General features: G+C 40.7%; 1 protein-coding gene across 6 annotated transcripts in view; it reads right to left on the bottom strand.

Annotated features, from left to right (window-relative positions):
• The window catches only part of Cped1 (cadherin-like and PC-esterase domain containing 1), a 270,698-nt gene that overhangs the window by 129,683 nt on the left and 125,014 nt on the right, over positions 1-16,001 (bottom strand). For all 6 annotated transcript variants that reach the window (XM_006505040.4, XM_011241054.3, XM_006505042.4 and 3 more), the window contains 4 exons: positions 7,121-7,263; positions 5,669-5,741; positions 4,301-4,468; positions 3,069-3,173 (listed from right to left, as the gene is read on the bottom strand). In XM_006505040.4, the coding sequence (XP_006505103.1) occupies positions 3,069-3,173; positions 4,301-4,468; positions 5,669-5,741; positions 7,121-7,263 (489 nt within the window). The remainder of the gene's footprint in view (positions 1-3,068; positions 3,174-4,300; positions 4,469-5,668; positions 5,742-7,120; positions 7,264-16,001) is intronic.

Here is a 16,001-nt window from a genome sequence, read left to right as displayed (position 1 = left end):
CCACTCCTATTATCCGTACGTTTGGTCTTCTTATTGTGTCCTGGATTTCCTGGATATTTTGAGTTAGGATCTTTTTGCATTTTCCATTTTCTTTGATTGTTGTGCCGATGTTCTCTATGGAATCTTCTGCACCTGAGATTCTCTCTTCCATCTCTTGTATTCTGTTGCTGATGCTCAAATCTATGGTTCCAGATTTCTTTCCTAGGGTTTCTATCTCTAGTGTTGCCTCGCTTTGAGTTTTCTTTATTGTGTCTACTTCCCTTTTTAGGTCTAGTATGGTTTTGTTCATTTCCATCACCTGTTTGTATGTTTTTTCCTCTTTTTCTGTAAGGACTTCTACCTGTTTGATTGTGTTTTCCTGTTTTTCTTTAAGGACTTGTAACTCTTTAGCAGTGTTCTCCTGTATTTCTTTAAGTGATTTATTAAAGTCCTTCTTGATGTCCTCTACCATCATCATGAGATATGCTTTTAAATCTAGGTCTAGGTTCTCAGGTGTGTTGGGGTTCCCTGGACTGGGCGAAGTGGGTGTGCTGGGTTCTGGTGATGGTGAGTGGACTTGGTTCCTGTTAGTAAGATTCCTCCGTTTACCTTTCGCCATCTGGTAATCTCTGGAGTTAGTAGTTATAGTTGACTCTGTTTAGAGATTGTTCTTCTGATGATTCTGTTACCGTCTATCAGCAGACCTGGGAGACAGATTCTCTCCTCTGAGTTTCAGTGCTCAGAGCACTCTCTGCTGGCAAGCTCTCTTACAGGGAAGGTGCGCAGATATCTTGTATTTGGACCTCCTCCTGGCCGAAGAAGAAGGCCCAAAACAGGACCTTTCTCAGACACTGTGTTGCTTTGGCAGTTCCCAGGTAGTACAGACTCTCACCTAAGCAGACTAAATTCCTAAGTTCCTTGGAGTCCCGGGACCAAGATGGCGACCGCTGCTGCTGTGGCTTAGGTCGCCTCCCCAGCCGGGCGGGCACCTGTCCTCTGGTCCGGAAGGTGGCCGGCTGTCCCCGGCCCACACAGGGTGCTGCCTCAGCGCCTCTGTGCTTCTGCCTGTTCCAGAAGCTGTCAGGTTCTCTGGCGCACCCTCTCACCTGTTCAGACTAATTTCCTAAGTTCGGCGGGTCCCGGACCAAGATGGCGACCGCTGCTGCTGTGGCTTAGGCCGCCTCCCCAGCCGGGTGGGCACCTGTCCTCTGGTCCGGAAGGTGGCCGGCTGTCCCCGGCCCACGCAGGGTGCTGCCCCAGCGCCTCTGTGCTTCCGCCTGTTCCAGAAGCTGTCAGGTTCTCTGGCGCACCCTCTCACCTGTTCAGACTAATTTCCTAAGTTCGGCGGGTCCCGGACCAAGATGGCGACCGCTGCTGCTGTGGCTTAGGTCGCCTCCCCAGCCGGGCGGGCACCTGTCCTCCGGTCCGGAAGGTGGCCGGCTGTCCCCGGCCCACGCAGGGTGCTGCCTCAGCCCCTCCGCGCTTCTGCCTGTTCCAGAGGCTGTCAGGTTCTCTGGCGCACCCTCTCACCTGTTCAGACTAATTTCCTAAGTTCGGCGGGTCCCGGACCAAGATCCTGATCGCCATTCTTACTGGTATACGCTTGTATACACACATGTGCACACACGTGCACGCGCGCGCGCGCGCGCACGCACACACACACACACACACACACACACAGAGAGAGAGAGAGAGAGAGAGAGAGAGAGAGAGAGAGAGAATCTATTGGATCTATTGGTCACCGTTATAATTTAAATTTTGGTACTTTTTCGAGGCTTTTAAAGGTTGCTTTTAAATGCATTATAAAAGCAGTTGATGATCATATTTCCCAATGGAGTCACTTTTTCCCCCCTTCTTTTTCAGTGACTATAAATGGATCTCTCCTTTCCAGCAATCAAACCCTGAAAACGGCGTGGTAATAGAGGAAGTCAGGCAGTGGGGGAAATAGAGAAGTCCTTTTGTGCTACAAGCGAAGTATGCCAGGCTGAGAACTACGGATCCCACAAAAAGAGGAAACTGGCTATCTTGCCTCTACTCTGAGTCAAGAAACTGAGAGTTTCCCTTGTTCCTTTGCTTCTCCTGTTTCAGCAGAGGCCGATTGCATTACAGTATCACGAGTGATAAGTTCCTACAGGTGAGTGGGTACCTAAGCCATTGAGCTAGACTGTTATTTAATACATGTAAACCAATTAAGATAATCAGTATATTGGTAACACTGTCTTAGGTTCACAAGGTTTACTCTCAGTCCTCTATACTATGGGGCTGAGTTGTACAAAATATGTCAGTCTTTTGTTGGTTAGCTTGGTCTTCTGGTTACAACTCACATAAGTAACCTATGTATACAGGCTGAAAGAGCTACAAGGAATCTTTGAACCTCGCATCACATTAGTACCTTAACAATTAATTTGAAATACTATTTGAACATAGATTTATACAAAGACATATCAAGTAAAATATAAATTATTTTCTGTAGTCTACATTAGTGGCAGAAATGAAAGAAAACGCATTAGACACGGACAGTCATGTGTAGTTATTACCGAAGCTTTGATATTGACCAATAAATTGATGAACATCCCAAAAATTCCAGGGTGAGCAAAGCATTGTCCTTCTAAGGATTGAAACCTGCAAGAGCTGCTATGAGGATGCTACTAGCATATATTCTATTATTGAACTCCTGTGATATTGCTACTACCAATTAAGATTAGGCTGTTTTAAAAAGTCTTATTATATTAATTATGCTTATTTTTCCTCAAAAGAGTAATTAAAAAGTAACAAACTGGTTGCTTGTACATGCCCCAAAGCTAAGAATGAAAGACCTTGGAAATATAGCAACATCTTCCCCAGAGACCTGTGACACCCTGGCAGCTACTGTGATGTCATACCCTTTACTTCTGGTAAAGTCCATATTATTAGCAAACTCTTAAAGCAAAGCATCGACATCTTCCCCAAAGGACGGAAACAGCTTACAAAAGCGTTGTAAAGAAATATCTGTGTGTGGTTTGAAGGGGGAAAATCGGGCAGTTTATGGCTAATCTATTAATATCATAATGTCAGTCACCAAGTGGAAAGAAATGTCACTTTTGTTTTACCAGTTGGAATTGTCCCAAACTCCCAAGTTCCTTTACAAAAGTCCTAATTGAGTGAATTTCCTCGAATGACAGGCACTGATTTAATTCCTTTTCATAGTTTCCGTCCTAGAAAGGGTAAAAAAAAAAAAAAAAAAAAAAAAAAAAGCATTAAGTGACTTGGAACCAGTCAACCATCTTTCCTCACTCCTTCTTAATAAATAGATCAAACTCTGTAACACTCTGTAACAGCTAAACTTATTAAAGTTATAGAATTCACAGAAATGATATGTTGTCACAACACTATCCAAAGATTTAAAAAAAAAACATACTTGATAAGACCAACTGTCTGAGCTAAGCCAACAGTACCTTGGTAGTAAGGGGGTGGGGGCTGTGAGTGCAGGAGACAGGATGTGTGGGACCACAGTTTAGGAATGCAAGTTTCCCCCTTGGGCCTTCTGAGTGCTCTAGAGGTGAAAATATCTCAGAGCATCTGTGCAGGTAGCCCCAGTGTGGATCACTGCCGGTGAAGGGTTTCATAGACTTGCACCTACCAGCCCAGGTTTCCACACAAGTATTTGCCTCCTAGTGTGACCCTGAGATGGAGTGATGCTGTGGGAAGAGGTGTGTATGACAGACACTATCAGTACCTTTGTGAGAATTTTTACATTCTCGTCTTCCAAATTCTCCAAGTATGGGGTTCAAAAAAAAAAAAAAAAAAAAAAACAATGGAGGAATATACTATGATAACCTGTACAGAGATTTTAGTGTATAACCATTGTGCTAGCCTACCATTAAAAAAAAAAAAAATCAGCACTCCTCTGAAACACTCCACCCTGGCTGTCAGCATCTAGCTTGCAGTGCTAACAGTCATGAATATTTAAGCAAATTAATGTTTTAGATCAGTTCCCCTGGAGTCATCCTGGAGTACCCTGGCATCCTAGATTGCCTTTAAAGAGTTCTAAGAGCCTCTGTGAAGTATCCTAAAGTGTATAAACATCTACCATTGTTTCAAAGTATCCATGAATATTCCTCAACAACTGTGAGCTTTTTTACATCACTTTCTTTCATAACCTTTCACAGGCCCACTGAGTCAATATAAAACAATGTTGCCCCTTAGACCAGAAAAAAAAAAATCCAGAAGCTCACAATAATAGGTAATAATTACAAATTAATTTCAAGTAAAGAATTAAATCGCACAATAAAAATAACCGGTGACTGCAAAACCGCTTGTCAGTGTGCAAGTGTGAGCTTACCACGAATGCACCTGCTGAGTCACGCCTCTGCAACATCTCAGAAACCATGGACAGTGAAGACGCATTGGAGAAGAGGAAGTCGAAAGTATCCCTTAAAATAATATTTTCCGCATTTTGGTCCTCCGCGCTGAAATTCTCATCATCGTGAAAATGTAAATGTTCATGTACCTTTGAAGGAAGAGAAGCCAGTACAGTGAAAGGAGCCCTTAAGGCCTGGCTTATTCCAGGTTGGATTGTAGACCAGAGCTGCCATCTAGTGGTCTTCTGGAAGCTAACAGTTTTGTAAACGTGAGGACCGCTTCTGATGAAGGAAGATGCCAATCTTTTTTTTTTTTTTTTTCCATTTTTTATTAGGTATTTAGCTCATTTACATTTCCAATGCTATACCAAAAGTTGTTTCAACAGTGCGTTCATTTATCTTGAAACGCTTTATAGCTTACTATATTTCTCCACGGAAGATAAGACATGACATCCTTCCCCAAACACACGTTTTTAAAAGGTTGATGTCTACGATTACATTTGAAAAGTGAATGGCCACTTAAAGATTCTGTAAGATTGAAAATTTTATAGAAGAATCTTAAAACTGCAAATATTATAGTTTGGGAAAAAAGTAAATATTAGTAGAGTTGAACTCTGGTTACCCATTAGATTATTTTCTTTCCCTTACCTTCCCACTTTATAGCTCAATAGACAGCTTTTAAAAAATAAGTTAATGGATTCAATTTTTAAAATCTTTACCACTGAAGGCTGCTTAGAAGAAAAATATGCTGAGATCTGAAAAAAAATATGCTGCAATCTAAAAGAGTTATAACTCAAAGAAAACTAAAAAGAAAAACCCTCACATTTATAGGTACATATACCAGAAAAACATTTTTAAAATACACAGGACTTTCTATGCCTTTAAATTAAAATTTAAAACTAATTTGTTTATTTGTATTGCTAGGATAAAACCTACAACTTAGTACATTCCAGGCAAGAATTCTGCCAGTGAGCAGTCTGTCTAGTCCCCACAGATTTCTTACTTAAAATGGAGACCAAGGACAGAGTTATCTTTTCACAACACCACGAAAGTCCCTGAGTCACCTGTTTGCTATTACCGATATGTCTTGCTTTTCTCCGTGAACACGTATTTGACTTAATACCATCTTTGTTCATGAATTTGGGGAATTTGGGGAACTACAGGAAACTCGGTGTTTGTCCTGGTGTGTCTGCCATGGTTATTAGAGTTCACAGATTCCCCACTTGTTAGGAGCCATGGGTGCATCAGCCTGTACTGACTGCAATGCTAGTTATTATTAACCAACTGGTAGCTGTGAATGAAAACACACTCTCACCCCCCAATACACACCCTTCATCCTGCTCACTCACCTGGAGCACCACAGGATATCCTGAATCTCCATAACCAACATCAAAGGTTAAAAGCTGAAAACACTGTATACATCTAGAAGGGAAAGAACAAAGTAACGGGACATCAGAGTCTCTTAGCTACTCTTACTCTGCTATTGTAGCATTGTTAATAATTGATACTATTAAATTTCAATAAGTTAAAAGGTCAGTAGCATGCATAATAGGGAATTACATGAAACTGATTGTGGGGTTGAATCTCCTTTGTTCAGTAAAGAAAATGCAAATAGGCCTCCATTTTGCATGATATACTACATTAGCTAATGATGTTATTCCATGAGAACCCTGATATGGTTATTTTTAACACAGACATGTGCAGAAAGTGTGGGAATGAGCACCTCTCTCTTTTTGGACAACTAGAGTTAACATTTCCTTAGAATAAAGCAAATAAGCTAGAGTCAAAGAAGCTGAGGTCCGAGAACAGAGGTGACCCCATTTTCCCATCAAAAGCTTTTGTTTCTTTCTCAGCATCTGAAATCATTAGGACATTTGAGAACAAAATGCATTACATCTAGGCAAAGTTATATGCAGTCAATACTTAGTATATTTGCTGAAAATACTTTAAAGTTGTCTACAATTCCAAATTAATTTTAGGATCCAAGCACAAGCTTGTAGACCCAGCACTTAGGAAGTGGAGACAGGAGAATCATAAGTCCGAGGCTAGTGTATGTCGCAAAGTAAGATTGCTGAAAAAGAAATGATTATGACTATGATGACTATGATGGTGATAGTATGAAAAACCCTGAATTTTATTTCTTCTCACTATTTGGATACAAAAATGGCATGTACCAAACTCTGAAGTCTTAGAATCTGTAAATGAGGCCATGTATGTTTAAAAGATCATATTATAATGTGGTGACATACACTTTTCCAAGTACTATTTACTTTCCATAATTAAGCTTTACACTAATAAATTTTAGAGTCTTCCTCCCTTCTTCCCTCCTTCCCTCAATCCCTGCCTGTCTCTGTCTCTGTCTCTGTCTCTGTCTCTGTCTCTGTCTGTCTCTGTCTCTGTCTCTGACTCTGACTCTGTCTCTGTCTCTGTCTCTGTCTCTGACTCTGTCTCTGTCTCTGTCTCTGACTCTGACTCTGTCTCTGTCTCTGTCTCTGACTCTGTCTCTGTCTCTGTCTCTGTCTCTGTCTGTCTCTGTCTCTGACTCTGTCTCTGTCTCTGTCTCTGTCTCTGACTCTGACTCTGTCTCTGTCTCTGTCTCTGTCTCTGACTCTGTCTCTGTCTCTGTCTCTGTCTCTGTCTGTCTCTGTCTCTGACTCTGTCTCTGTCTCTGTCTCTGACTCTGACTCTGTCTCTGTCTCTGTCTCTGACTCTGTCTCTGTCTCTGTCTCTGACTCTGTCTCTGTCTCTGTCTCTGTCTCTGACTCTGTCTCTGACTCTGTCTTTGTCTGTCTCTTGCTCACCTATTGAAGGTCTTTGGTCCCAGAGTAGATGCGTCACTAAACACCTCAGCTACCAACAGGAGCTTGCTAATGGCTTCCTTCATGCTGTCCAGTGCTTGCAGAGGCGAACTGGTCCTCAGGAATGTCTCAAAAAACATCTGCAGCTGGGGGAAAAAAAAAACAGACATGGCAAAATAAATTTCTATCTGCCTATTGTTTCCAAGGTCAGTGATAGGAAGTGATCCTTAGGGTCCTTTAGGGTCTCCATGTCAAAACAAACGAATGAACAAAACAAAACAAAACAAAAAACAAGAAAAAACCCTTTAAATAGAAAAATGTGAGAATCTAAGATTTAAACATTTTTCATTTAAGTCACAAAGAAAAAGAGAAAGGTTCAAATACCTTACAACTCAGCTTGGCATTCTCTTTCCATTTTTCTTAGAGTATGGGATCATTGGAAGGAGAGTGCACCTAAAGTAGTATCAGGGTCGCAATCTGAGCTCTGTGGCTTGACATGTGGCTCTATCAGTCAGGAGAGTGGACTTCTGACTCTCTCCTCAAATTTGTGTTTCCTCCCTTTACAATGAGGCTAATACCCACTCACAAGAAAGCTGTGTGCCCAACACGGGGAAAAAATATTGGAAAACCAGTATAAACGATAAAATTATTTGGTTTTTAATGACCAATTTTCTGACTATATCAGAATAAAAATATCTTTCAAAGTTGTTTCCCTTTATCTCATTTTTTTTCCCTGGGGGCAACCTGGAACAGCCAGAGAACAACCTGGGAGAATCACAGGACTGGGATAATGTTTTAATCTAAGATTTCCTGTGATGGACAAGATAAGGTAGGATTAAGGAGGAGGAGAAACTCAAGTGTCTATGTCTTCTTGTCGACAATACAGTTAGCCTCACAAACAGCAATCCTTATTTCCTTAAATATTATGAGTCGTCAGACAAAACTACCTTTTGAAGATGCTTAGCATTACATTTCATGTCAATATTTTTCAAAAATATAAACCAAGTCTTACTGAGTCACAGACTTTCTCTAGATAAACATGGGCTTTCAAAGATAAAGAACAAAAAATATTTTTTGAGAAAACATGCAGCAGGTATTTGATGAATGCTTTTGGAAGAAGAGGCTAAACCTGTCAGAGCTGCAGAGGCTCACACACGGAAAACATCCGTCGTGATGATCATGAAGGACAAAGGTTGGCAGAAATAATCAATGGAAAATAGTAGCCATATCTTTAAAACGTGCCAGGGAAATTCCCCAACATAAACAACAAAATCATAAACTTTTACAAGCCAAAACCAGAAATCTAATGAGACCAGACGTTAAGACCCTAAGAACATATCAATGGCATCTGGCAACTGAGGTATTTTTCTGTTTTACTTAGGAAAATGAATGTAGTAATTGTATAATTAAAAGAAAACAAATTAATGCTAACAGTAAAATCGTTAACATCCGTGAGTCAAATTAGAATAACATTGCATGCTTCTAAATATAAGCAATATAAATTTCACTACATTCACCATAGTATATAGAAGGGGTTGCTAATGATATTTGTGCATTCCTTTCCACATAAATGTCACCTGAGTGTCACTCAGTTTAAGGTTAATGATATATCAATGTTGAAAAGTTCTGCATAGCAAATGTGGTGTGCAAGACTAAGTGTCAAATTACGGCCTCCATATGGGAGACCAGCAAATTAGTATCTTGGGATTGTATTTACTCCCGTGGTGTGAAGGTGATTGTCTCTCCATCAATAACCAGAATAGCCAGCAGTGGACAGAGAGTCTACTCAGTTAATCCATTAGCACTTTGGTAAGATTTCCATCTTGTAGGAAGCCTGCATTCTGTGACCTGGGGACACATTTCCAGCACTGTGGTTGCACCTCAACTCTGGCTCTGTGCCACATGGACACTCCATGGGATTAATAGCAGTTCCTGTTCTTCATACTTATTTAACTTACTCAGCACAATGTCAACAAACATCACATGTCATAAATAAAAGGAGCGCCATCTGGTATCTAGTGTGTGTGTGTGTGTGTGTGTGTGTGTGAGAGAGAGAGAGAGAGAGAGAGAGAGAGAGAGAGAGAGAGAGAGAGAGAGATCTGCAGCAAGTCTCCCAGAGAGAGAATAATACATTTATTATTCCCCATGAATCACTTAGACTAAATGAGCAACTCATTCCTGTTTCTGTTTTCACTGTGAACGACTAAGCTAATGATATTTCCTTTGTCATATTACCTGGGATCTGTGCATCTTCATGCACTCAGATGCACAATAACACATCCTTGATGACCTCGCAGAATGCATCCAATCAGAGGCAATTTGATATCAGTACCTGAAACACATCTCACTCGGGAGATGTCATCTTTCCCCTACAAATCCAAGAAGGAGCAACCTAACATTACCTTGCTGCTCATTTGAAACATGGAGACACACCCTAAATACTAAGCAAGCACTTCTGTCCTTTTAGAATGATGGATAATGCTCTCCCCCCTTTTTTGAGTGCTAGGAGTTGCAACAGTGCATCTTCAGTAAGTTCCTCATGACACTGCTACATCCTACCCCCAGTCAACATCTCTAAGTTAAATAAATAAGACAGTGTAACTTCTCAAGGAAATTGGGGCCTTGAACAAAAACTCAACAACTCATGTGGCAAAAAGTAGGCAGAAGATATTGAAGACCACTTGACTTGCATAGTTCATTTACGGTTGTGGATAGCCCTGTATTTTGATGCTAATTCTGCTTCCCCACAAGGGGCTGCCTGGGATGAGGAGTGAATCAGGTGGCTTCTTGTGAACCTTCTGCCCATTTTAACTTGTAAAATAAAGGCTAGAGCCAGTGATTGGGAAGTGGAAGGGAAGGTGGAGCTGAAAGGTTTTGGGGGAGAAGGAGGACAGGGGCAGGGAGGTGTTGGGGGAGAAAGGGCAACAGAGGAGGAAGTGGAAGGAAAATGGAGCAGAAACACTTGGCCTGGAGGAACCACAAGTTATAAGGAATCCCATAGCTGGGGAATATAGTAGTGTGTGGTAGATCTCCCCGATCTAGGCACATGGCCTGTATTCATATTAATTGAGTTGTGTTTTTTTTTTACACGGGCTTATTTGGGTTGGAGATTTTACCGCAACGTTTTACAGCCAATCTAGGGTACACAGTAGGATTTCTCTGAAAACTCCAATCAAAACAGGCAAGGACAACCGCAGAATGAGTAAAGCTACTCACGATGTTACTCTGTCTTACAGACTACTCATTTTCCTGTCTGTGCAACACCACCACCCAAATTTAGTGCTAAGTAAATGGATAGAAAATGACCTTGCGAGATCGCAGTTGTAAAGATGGGCAGCTTAAACAGCATTGCTCATTTGTAGGTATAAAAAAAAATCAGTAAGATGTGTTAGCATTTACAACGTTAATTCATTCAAGCAATGGAGACACGAATAAGTGAACCACAATTATGAATTGAAGGTGGAAGGGAGAAACTGAGAATGTGCCAAAGTATTTAGAGGTAAGCTTTTACTGTGCATTTGAGATCTTAAAATACTTTGAAAGTGTCCTGACTCTTCACCCGATTTGAGTACCTCATCACCATCCCAATATTTCTATTCCCTCATGAGAGAGAATGGACAAATTATTCTCAACGTATTGATTGGCTATTGATTAATGCATGCTAGTTATTCTGATTCAGACCTGTTGATCTTTTTGTCTCTTCTTCTCTCTAGACTGAGATATTTTAGGCTGGGTGTTACCTCTTTTACTTTTGACATCCCAGTATCTGAGGCAGAATCAGGGTTTAGTAAGGTTATTGAAGGAAGAATCCTAAATATGGCTTTATAGAAGCATTAGAGGAATTGTTTACAACAGCTTCCAGATAGTGTAGTTTTAAAACAATGTATTAGGCTAGGGATATAGCTCGTTGGCAGAACCTAAGACGCTGGGCTTAGTCCTGTACTGCAGATACATTATCTACATGGCATTTGTTTCTTGTGTGTGCCTTACTAGAATGAAACGATATGCATTTTCTTCACAGTGACTTTTAATAAAGATTTTGAAAAACAGAAGTTTATGGCTATTTGAAAGAGTTTTTAAGATAAGAAAATTTAATCCTAGAGCTAGAGAAAAGAGATGGAAGATTAACCAATATTAGTTTTTCTTTAAGAAAAGTCCTTGACTAACTAGGAACCTTCACCAGAATACTAATATATTTTGATCTGGGCTTGTGTGCCATAGTATTGTACGTAATAAATCAAGTTCCCCATGGCTTCTTTTGGTGTTATGGTGAATGAAAGAAAGAAAGACATTTTGTCCTCTCTGATTGAAGAGTACTAGAAATTTAAGTATTAGTATTTACATTAACTATGTAAAAAAGTAAACAATACTGCCAATTACTGGGGAAATACACATTAACACTACAGCAAGGTAAGCCCTCATACCAGTTAGGATGATTATTATCTGATAATTATCTTCAAAAACACCCATAGTTATAGATACATAAAGAAATTATGATATGATCCACAAACTCCATAGAGAATATAAAGAAGTGATTTCTCAAAAGCAAAAAAAAAAAAAAAAAAAAAAAAAAGAATAGATTTATCATTGGCCCAGCATTGTCTATCAGAAGACATGAGGTCAGATCACAGAGAAATAATTGCACACACATGCTCATAGTACCAATAGCTTCAGTAGCTCAAAAATGGAAGCAACCAAGTAGATTTGGATAAATGAAAGGATATAAATAAATACTCTATGGAGACACAGGTATTACCTAACATTAAATGGGAAATAATTCTGTAGCATGCTACAGTGTGGATGAACCTTGATAACATTATCTAAGGGAGAAACCATCTCAGAAACCACAGATCCTCTCGGTATGGGGTGTCTAGAGAAGTCAACTGTGCAGGGACACCAAAGTCCTAGCAGGGGCTGAGGGGGAGAGAGAATGGGAAGTTGTTAGTAATGGGTAGTATAGGATTTCAGTAGTGCCCAGAGGTCTGGAGATGTGCAATAGTATACATATTGTTCATGTTATCGAACTGGACACATAAAAGGGTTAATATAGCATACATTATGTTACTGTGCAAATTAACATAGTTGAAGAGAAATTCAAGCCTCTTGGCCATTTTCTATCCTGTCTTGACAACAGGTAGTTTCTGTCACCAAGGTCCAAAAGAATGTTGCTTGAGTTTAATAGTCAGGACTTTTCAAAATGAAACAAGATAAAACGGAACCTCATTCATTCTCCCCTTGCTCTGTTGACTAGCTCCTGCAAACAGTAAAATACCGGCTGTTTCCACATTAGGTCCTCGTGGACTCGGCCCTTTCTGTGCGCAGGTTTACCCTGGGCTTTGCTGTTATTTGACCAGGGTGTGAAATAGTACACAGAAAGCTTGCATGGTGGAAAGAACAATCCAGAAGAGAAAACAAATGACGTAACATGAGGTTTAAAGCATGAGGGTTTCAGGTATTCATTGACACTCAAAAGGAAAAAAAAAAAAACAAATGAAACAAAAAACCACTTAAGGTTCACACTCAACTCACACGCAACTCAATTAAATAGGCAGGACCCAAGCTTCCTGCCTCTCTGTCTAAGTGAAAGTGGGAATAAGATGTATTTGGCATATTTTTTTAATGCAGATGGAATTTAAGTTCATTGCTCTTGCTGGACATGATTATTTTGTCTTTTTGAGGCTCATCAAGCATCTCTGACTTTCATCCAACCAGTTTGTTCTGCAGAATCCTGAAAATGTATCTAAAGTAATTCAAGTAGTTCAGAAATTTATGGTGATATATTTCATATACAAAATAGTTTTGATTATTTTATAATTCTCAATTAAAAATATGCCTATACATTGAAAATTTTGAAATTTCAGTGATCATATGGTTTTAAGCCATAGGAATAAAAGTGAAAACAAAAATCCCAAACATAAATTCCAGAGGGTTCTGATGCAGGCATCTGTTCTAAAAAGTAAAATCACATTAAAAATACACCTTTCAGATTAATATGTTTTTTTAATTGAATTAACTCATGTCCACCTAAAAGAACATTTCTTCTTATTAAAACAGTGTACATTTAGGATCAGTACTACTAATATTTTGGTGGAAATGTGTGTGAAACTTGATCACATAGATATATAGATAACAAGGAAGACATAATGTCCAGCTAGAGCTACATTGTGAGACCTTGGATTTGTTTTGTTTTGTTTTGTTTTGTTTTTAAATTACATAGTGGTTTATCATGACATAGGAGATTTAGTTAAAAATAAATAATTGAAAGTACTTTCGACTGAAGCAGAGACTCACAGCCAAACATTAAGTGGAGCTCGGAGAATCCTGTGGAAGAGGGGGAGGAAGGATTGAGTAAGCCAGAGAGATCAGGGACACCACAAGAAAACCTACAGAGTCAACTAACCTGGTTCCAGAGGGCTCATGGAGACTGAGCTGTCAACCAGAGAGCATGCATAGGACAAACTTGGGCCCTCTGTTCATATGTAACAGTTGTGTATCTGGGTCTTCAAGTGGGGCTCCTAAAGCAGGAGTGGGGGCTCTCTGACCCTGTTGTCTGCCTTTAGATCCCTTTCCCCTAACTGGGCTGTCTTGTCCAGCCTCAGAAGAAGATGCCCCTAGTCTTATTGCAACTTGATCTGCTAAGGCTGGTTGATATCTGCAGGAGGCCTCCCCTTTTCTGAGGAGAAGGGGAGGTTGGGTGGATGGGAGGAGGGAAGGGAAGAGGGAGGCCCTGGGAGGCGAGGAGGGAGGGGAAATAAATAAAGGGAGAGAGGGGGGGGGGGGGGAAGGAAGGAAGGAAGGAAGGAAAGAAGGAAGGGAGGGAGGGAGGGAGGGAGGGAGGGAGGAAGGAAGGAAGGAAGGAAGGAAGGAAGGAAGGAAGGAAAGTGATTTCTGTTGTCAAGGATTCGTTACCCAGTTGTTAGCACCCTTCACTCTCTCTAACAGATACCATATTTAAATTTTCTTGTAGGGATGGAGTTAAAGGTTATTACTCATGGTCACCTTGACAGGCTCTAGAGCAGTGACCCCTTTGACAAACCTCAACCTCTAAGAATAGTTATATTACAATCCACCACAGTAGCGGAATTATAGTTCTGAAGTAGCAATGAAATAATTCTATGACTGGGGTCATCACAACACGAGGAAATGAATTAAAGGGTTGCAGCATTAGGAAGTTTGAGAACCACTGCTCTAGAATAACCATAGACTCGTGCCAGTTGGCTGGTCTGTGAGGTTTCTACATTAGGTTAGTAGAGGTCAGAAGATCCACTTTCACTGTCACACCAGAGAACGAGAAAGTAGACTAAGCCCCAGTGGTCATTGCTCTCTGCTTTCTGACTATGGTAACAATATGACCCCCCACCTCCTTCTCCTGCCACCAGACCTTGTCTGCCATGACAGATCTCATCCTCTGGACCCGTGAGATCAAATAAACCCTTTCTTCCTTAAGTTCATTTTGTTGGAAATTTTGGAAAAGCAGTAAAACAAGAACCTAATAAGGAGAGGGGGTGTTGTATGTGAATAATTTCCACTATAGAACATTCTCCACCAAAATGTTAAGGCTAAGTGAATGCTAGATTTTCTCTTCCTCTTGAAGATTAGGAGAGCATCTATGCAAGAAATAAGAACCTGACTCAGAAATACCTTCTCAGCAAGTTCAAGCTTTTGGCAGGTATACACTTGGCACTGAACACACCAGAGCTATCTATATTCTCTCTATATTTTTTCACTTTTTCTCACATTTTTATTAGATATTTTCTTTATTTACATTTCAAATGTTATCCCTTTTCCTAGTTTCCCCTCTGAAAATCCCCTTCCTCCTTCCCCTGCTCCCCAACCTGCCCACTCCCATTCCTGGCCCTGGCATTCCTCTATACTGAGGCATAGAATCTTCACAGGACCTAGGGCCTCTCCTCCCATTGATGACCGACTAGGCCATCCTCTGCTACATATGCAGCAAAAGCCATGAGTCCCACCATGTGTTTTCTTTCGTTGGTGGTTTAGACCCATAGAGCTCTGGGGGTACTGGTTAATTCATATTGATGTTTCTCCTATGGGGCTGCAGACCCCTTCAGTTCCTTGGGTACTTTCTCTAGCTCCTTCATTGGGGACCTGTGCTCTGTCCAATGGATGGCTGTGAGCATCCACTTCTGTATTTGCCAGACACTGGCAGAGCTTCTCAGGAGACAGCTATATCAGGCTCCTGTCAGCTAGCTCTTGTTGGCATTTGCCATAGTGTCTGGGTTTGGTGGTTGTTTATGGGATGGATCCCCAAGTGGGGCAGTCTCTGGATGGTCCTTCCTTCAGTCTCTGCTCCACACTTTGTCTCTGTAACTCCTACCATGGGTATTTTGTTCCCCATCCTAAGAAGGATTCTGAGCTTCTGGGCTAATATCTACTTATCAGTGAGTGCATATCATGTGTGTTCTTGTATGATTGGGTTTCCTCACTTAGGATGATAGCCTCCAGATGCATCCATTTGTCTAAGAATTTCATAAATTCATTGTTTTTAATAGCTGAGTAGTACTCCATTGTGTAAATTGCCATATTTTCTGTATCCATTCCTCTGTTGAGGAACATCTGGGTTCTTTCCAGCTTCTGTCTATTATAAATAAGGCTGCTAGTGGAGCATGTGTCCTTAGTACAAGTTGGAGCATCTTCTAGGTATATGCCCAGGAAAGGTATAGCTGGATCTTCTGGTAAAACTATGTCCAATTTTCTGAGGAACCACCAAACTTATTTCCAAAGTAGTTGTACCAGCTTGCAGTCCCACCAGCAATGGAGGAGTGTTCCTCTTTCTCCACATCCACGCCAGCATCTGCTGTCACCTGAGTTTTTGATCTTAGCCATTCTGACTGGTGTGAGGTGAAATCTCAGGGTTGTTTTG

This window comes from Mus musculus, chromosome 6 (genome assembly GCF_000001635.26).
Source record: "Mus musculus strain C57BL/6J chromosome 6, GRCm38.p6 C57BL/6J".
In the NCBI taxonomy this organism is placed as follows: Eukaryota; Metazoa; Chordata; class Mammalia; order Rodentia; family Muridae; genus Mus; species Mus musculus.
Note: the sequence above shows the minus strand (reverse complement) of the source record. Positions and strands in the feature narration are given on the sequence as shown.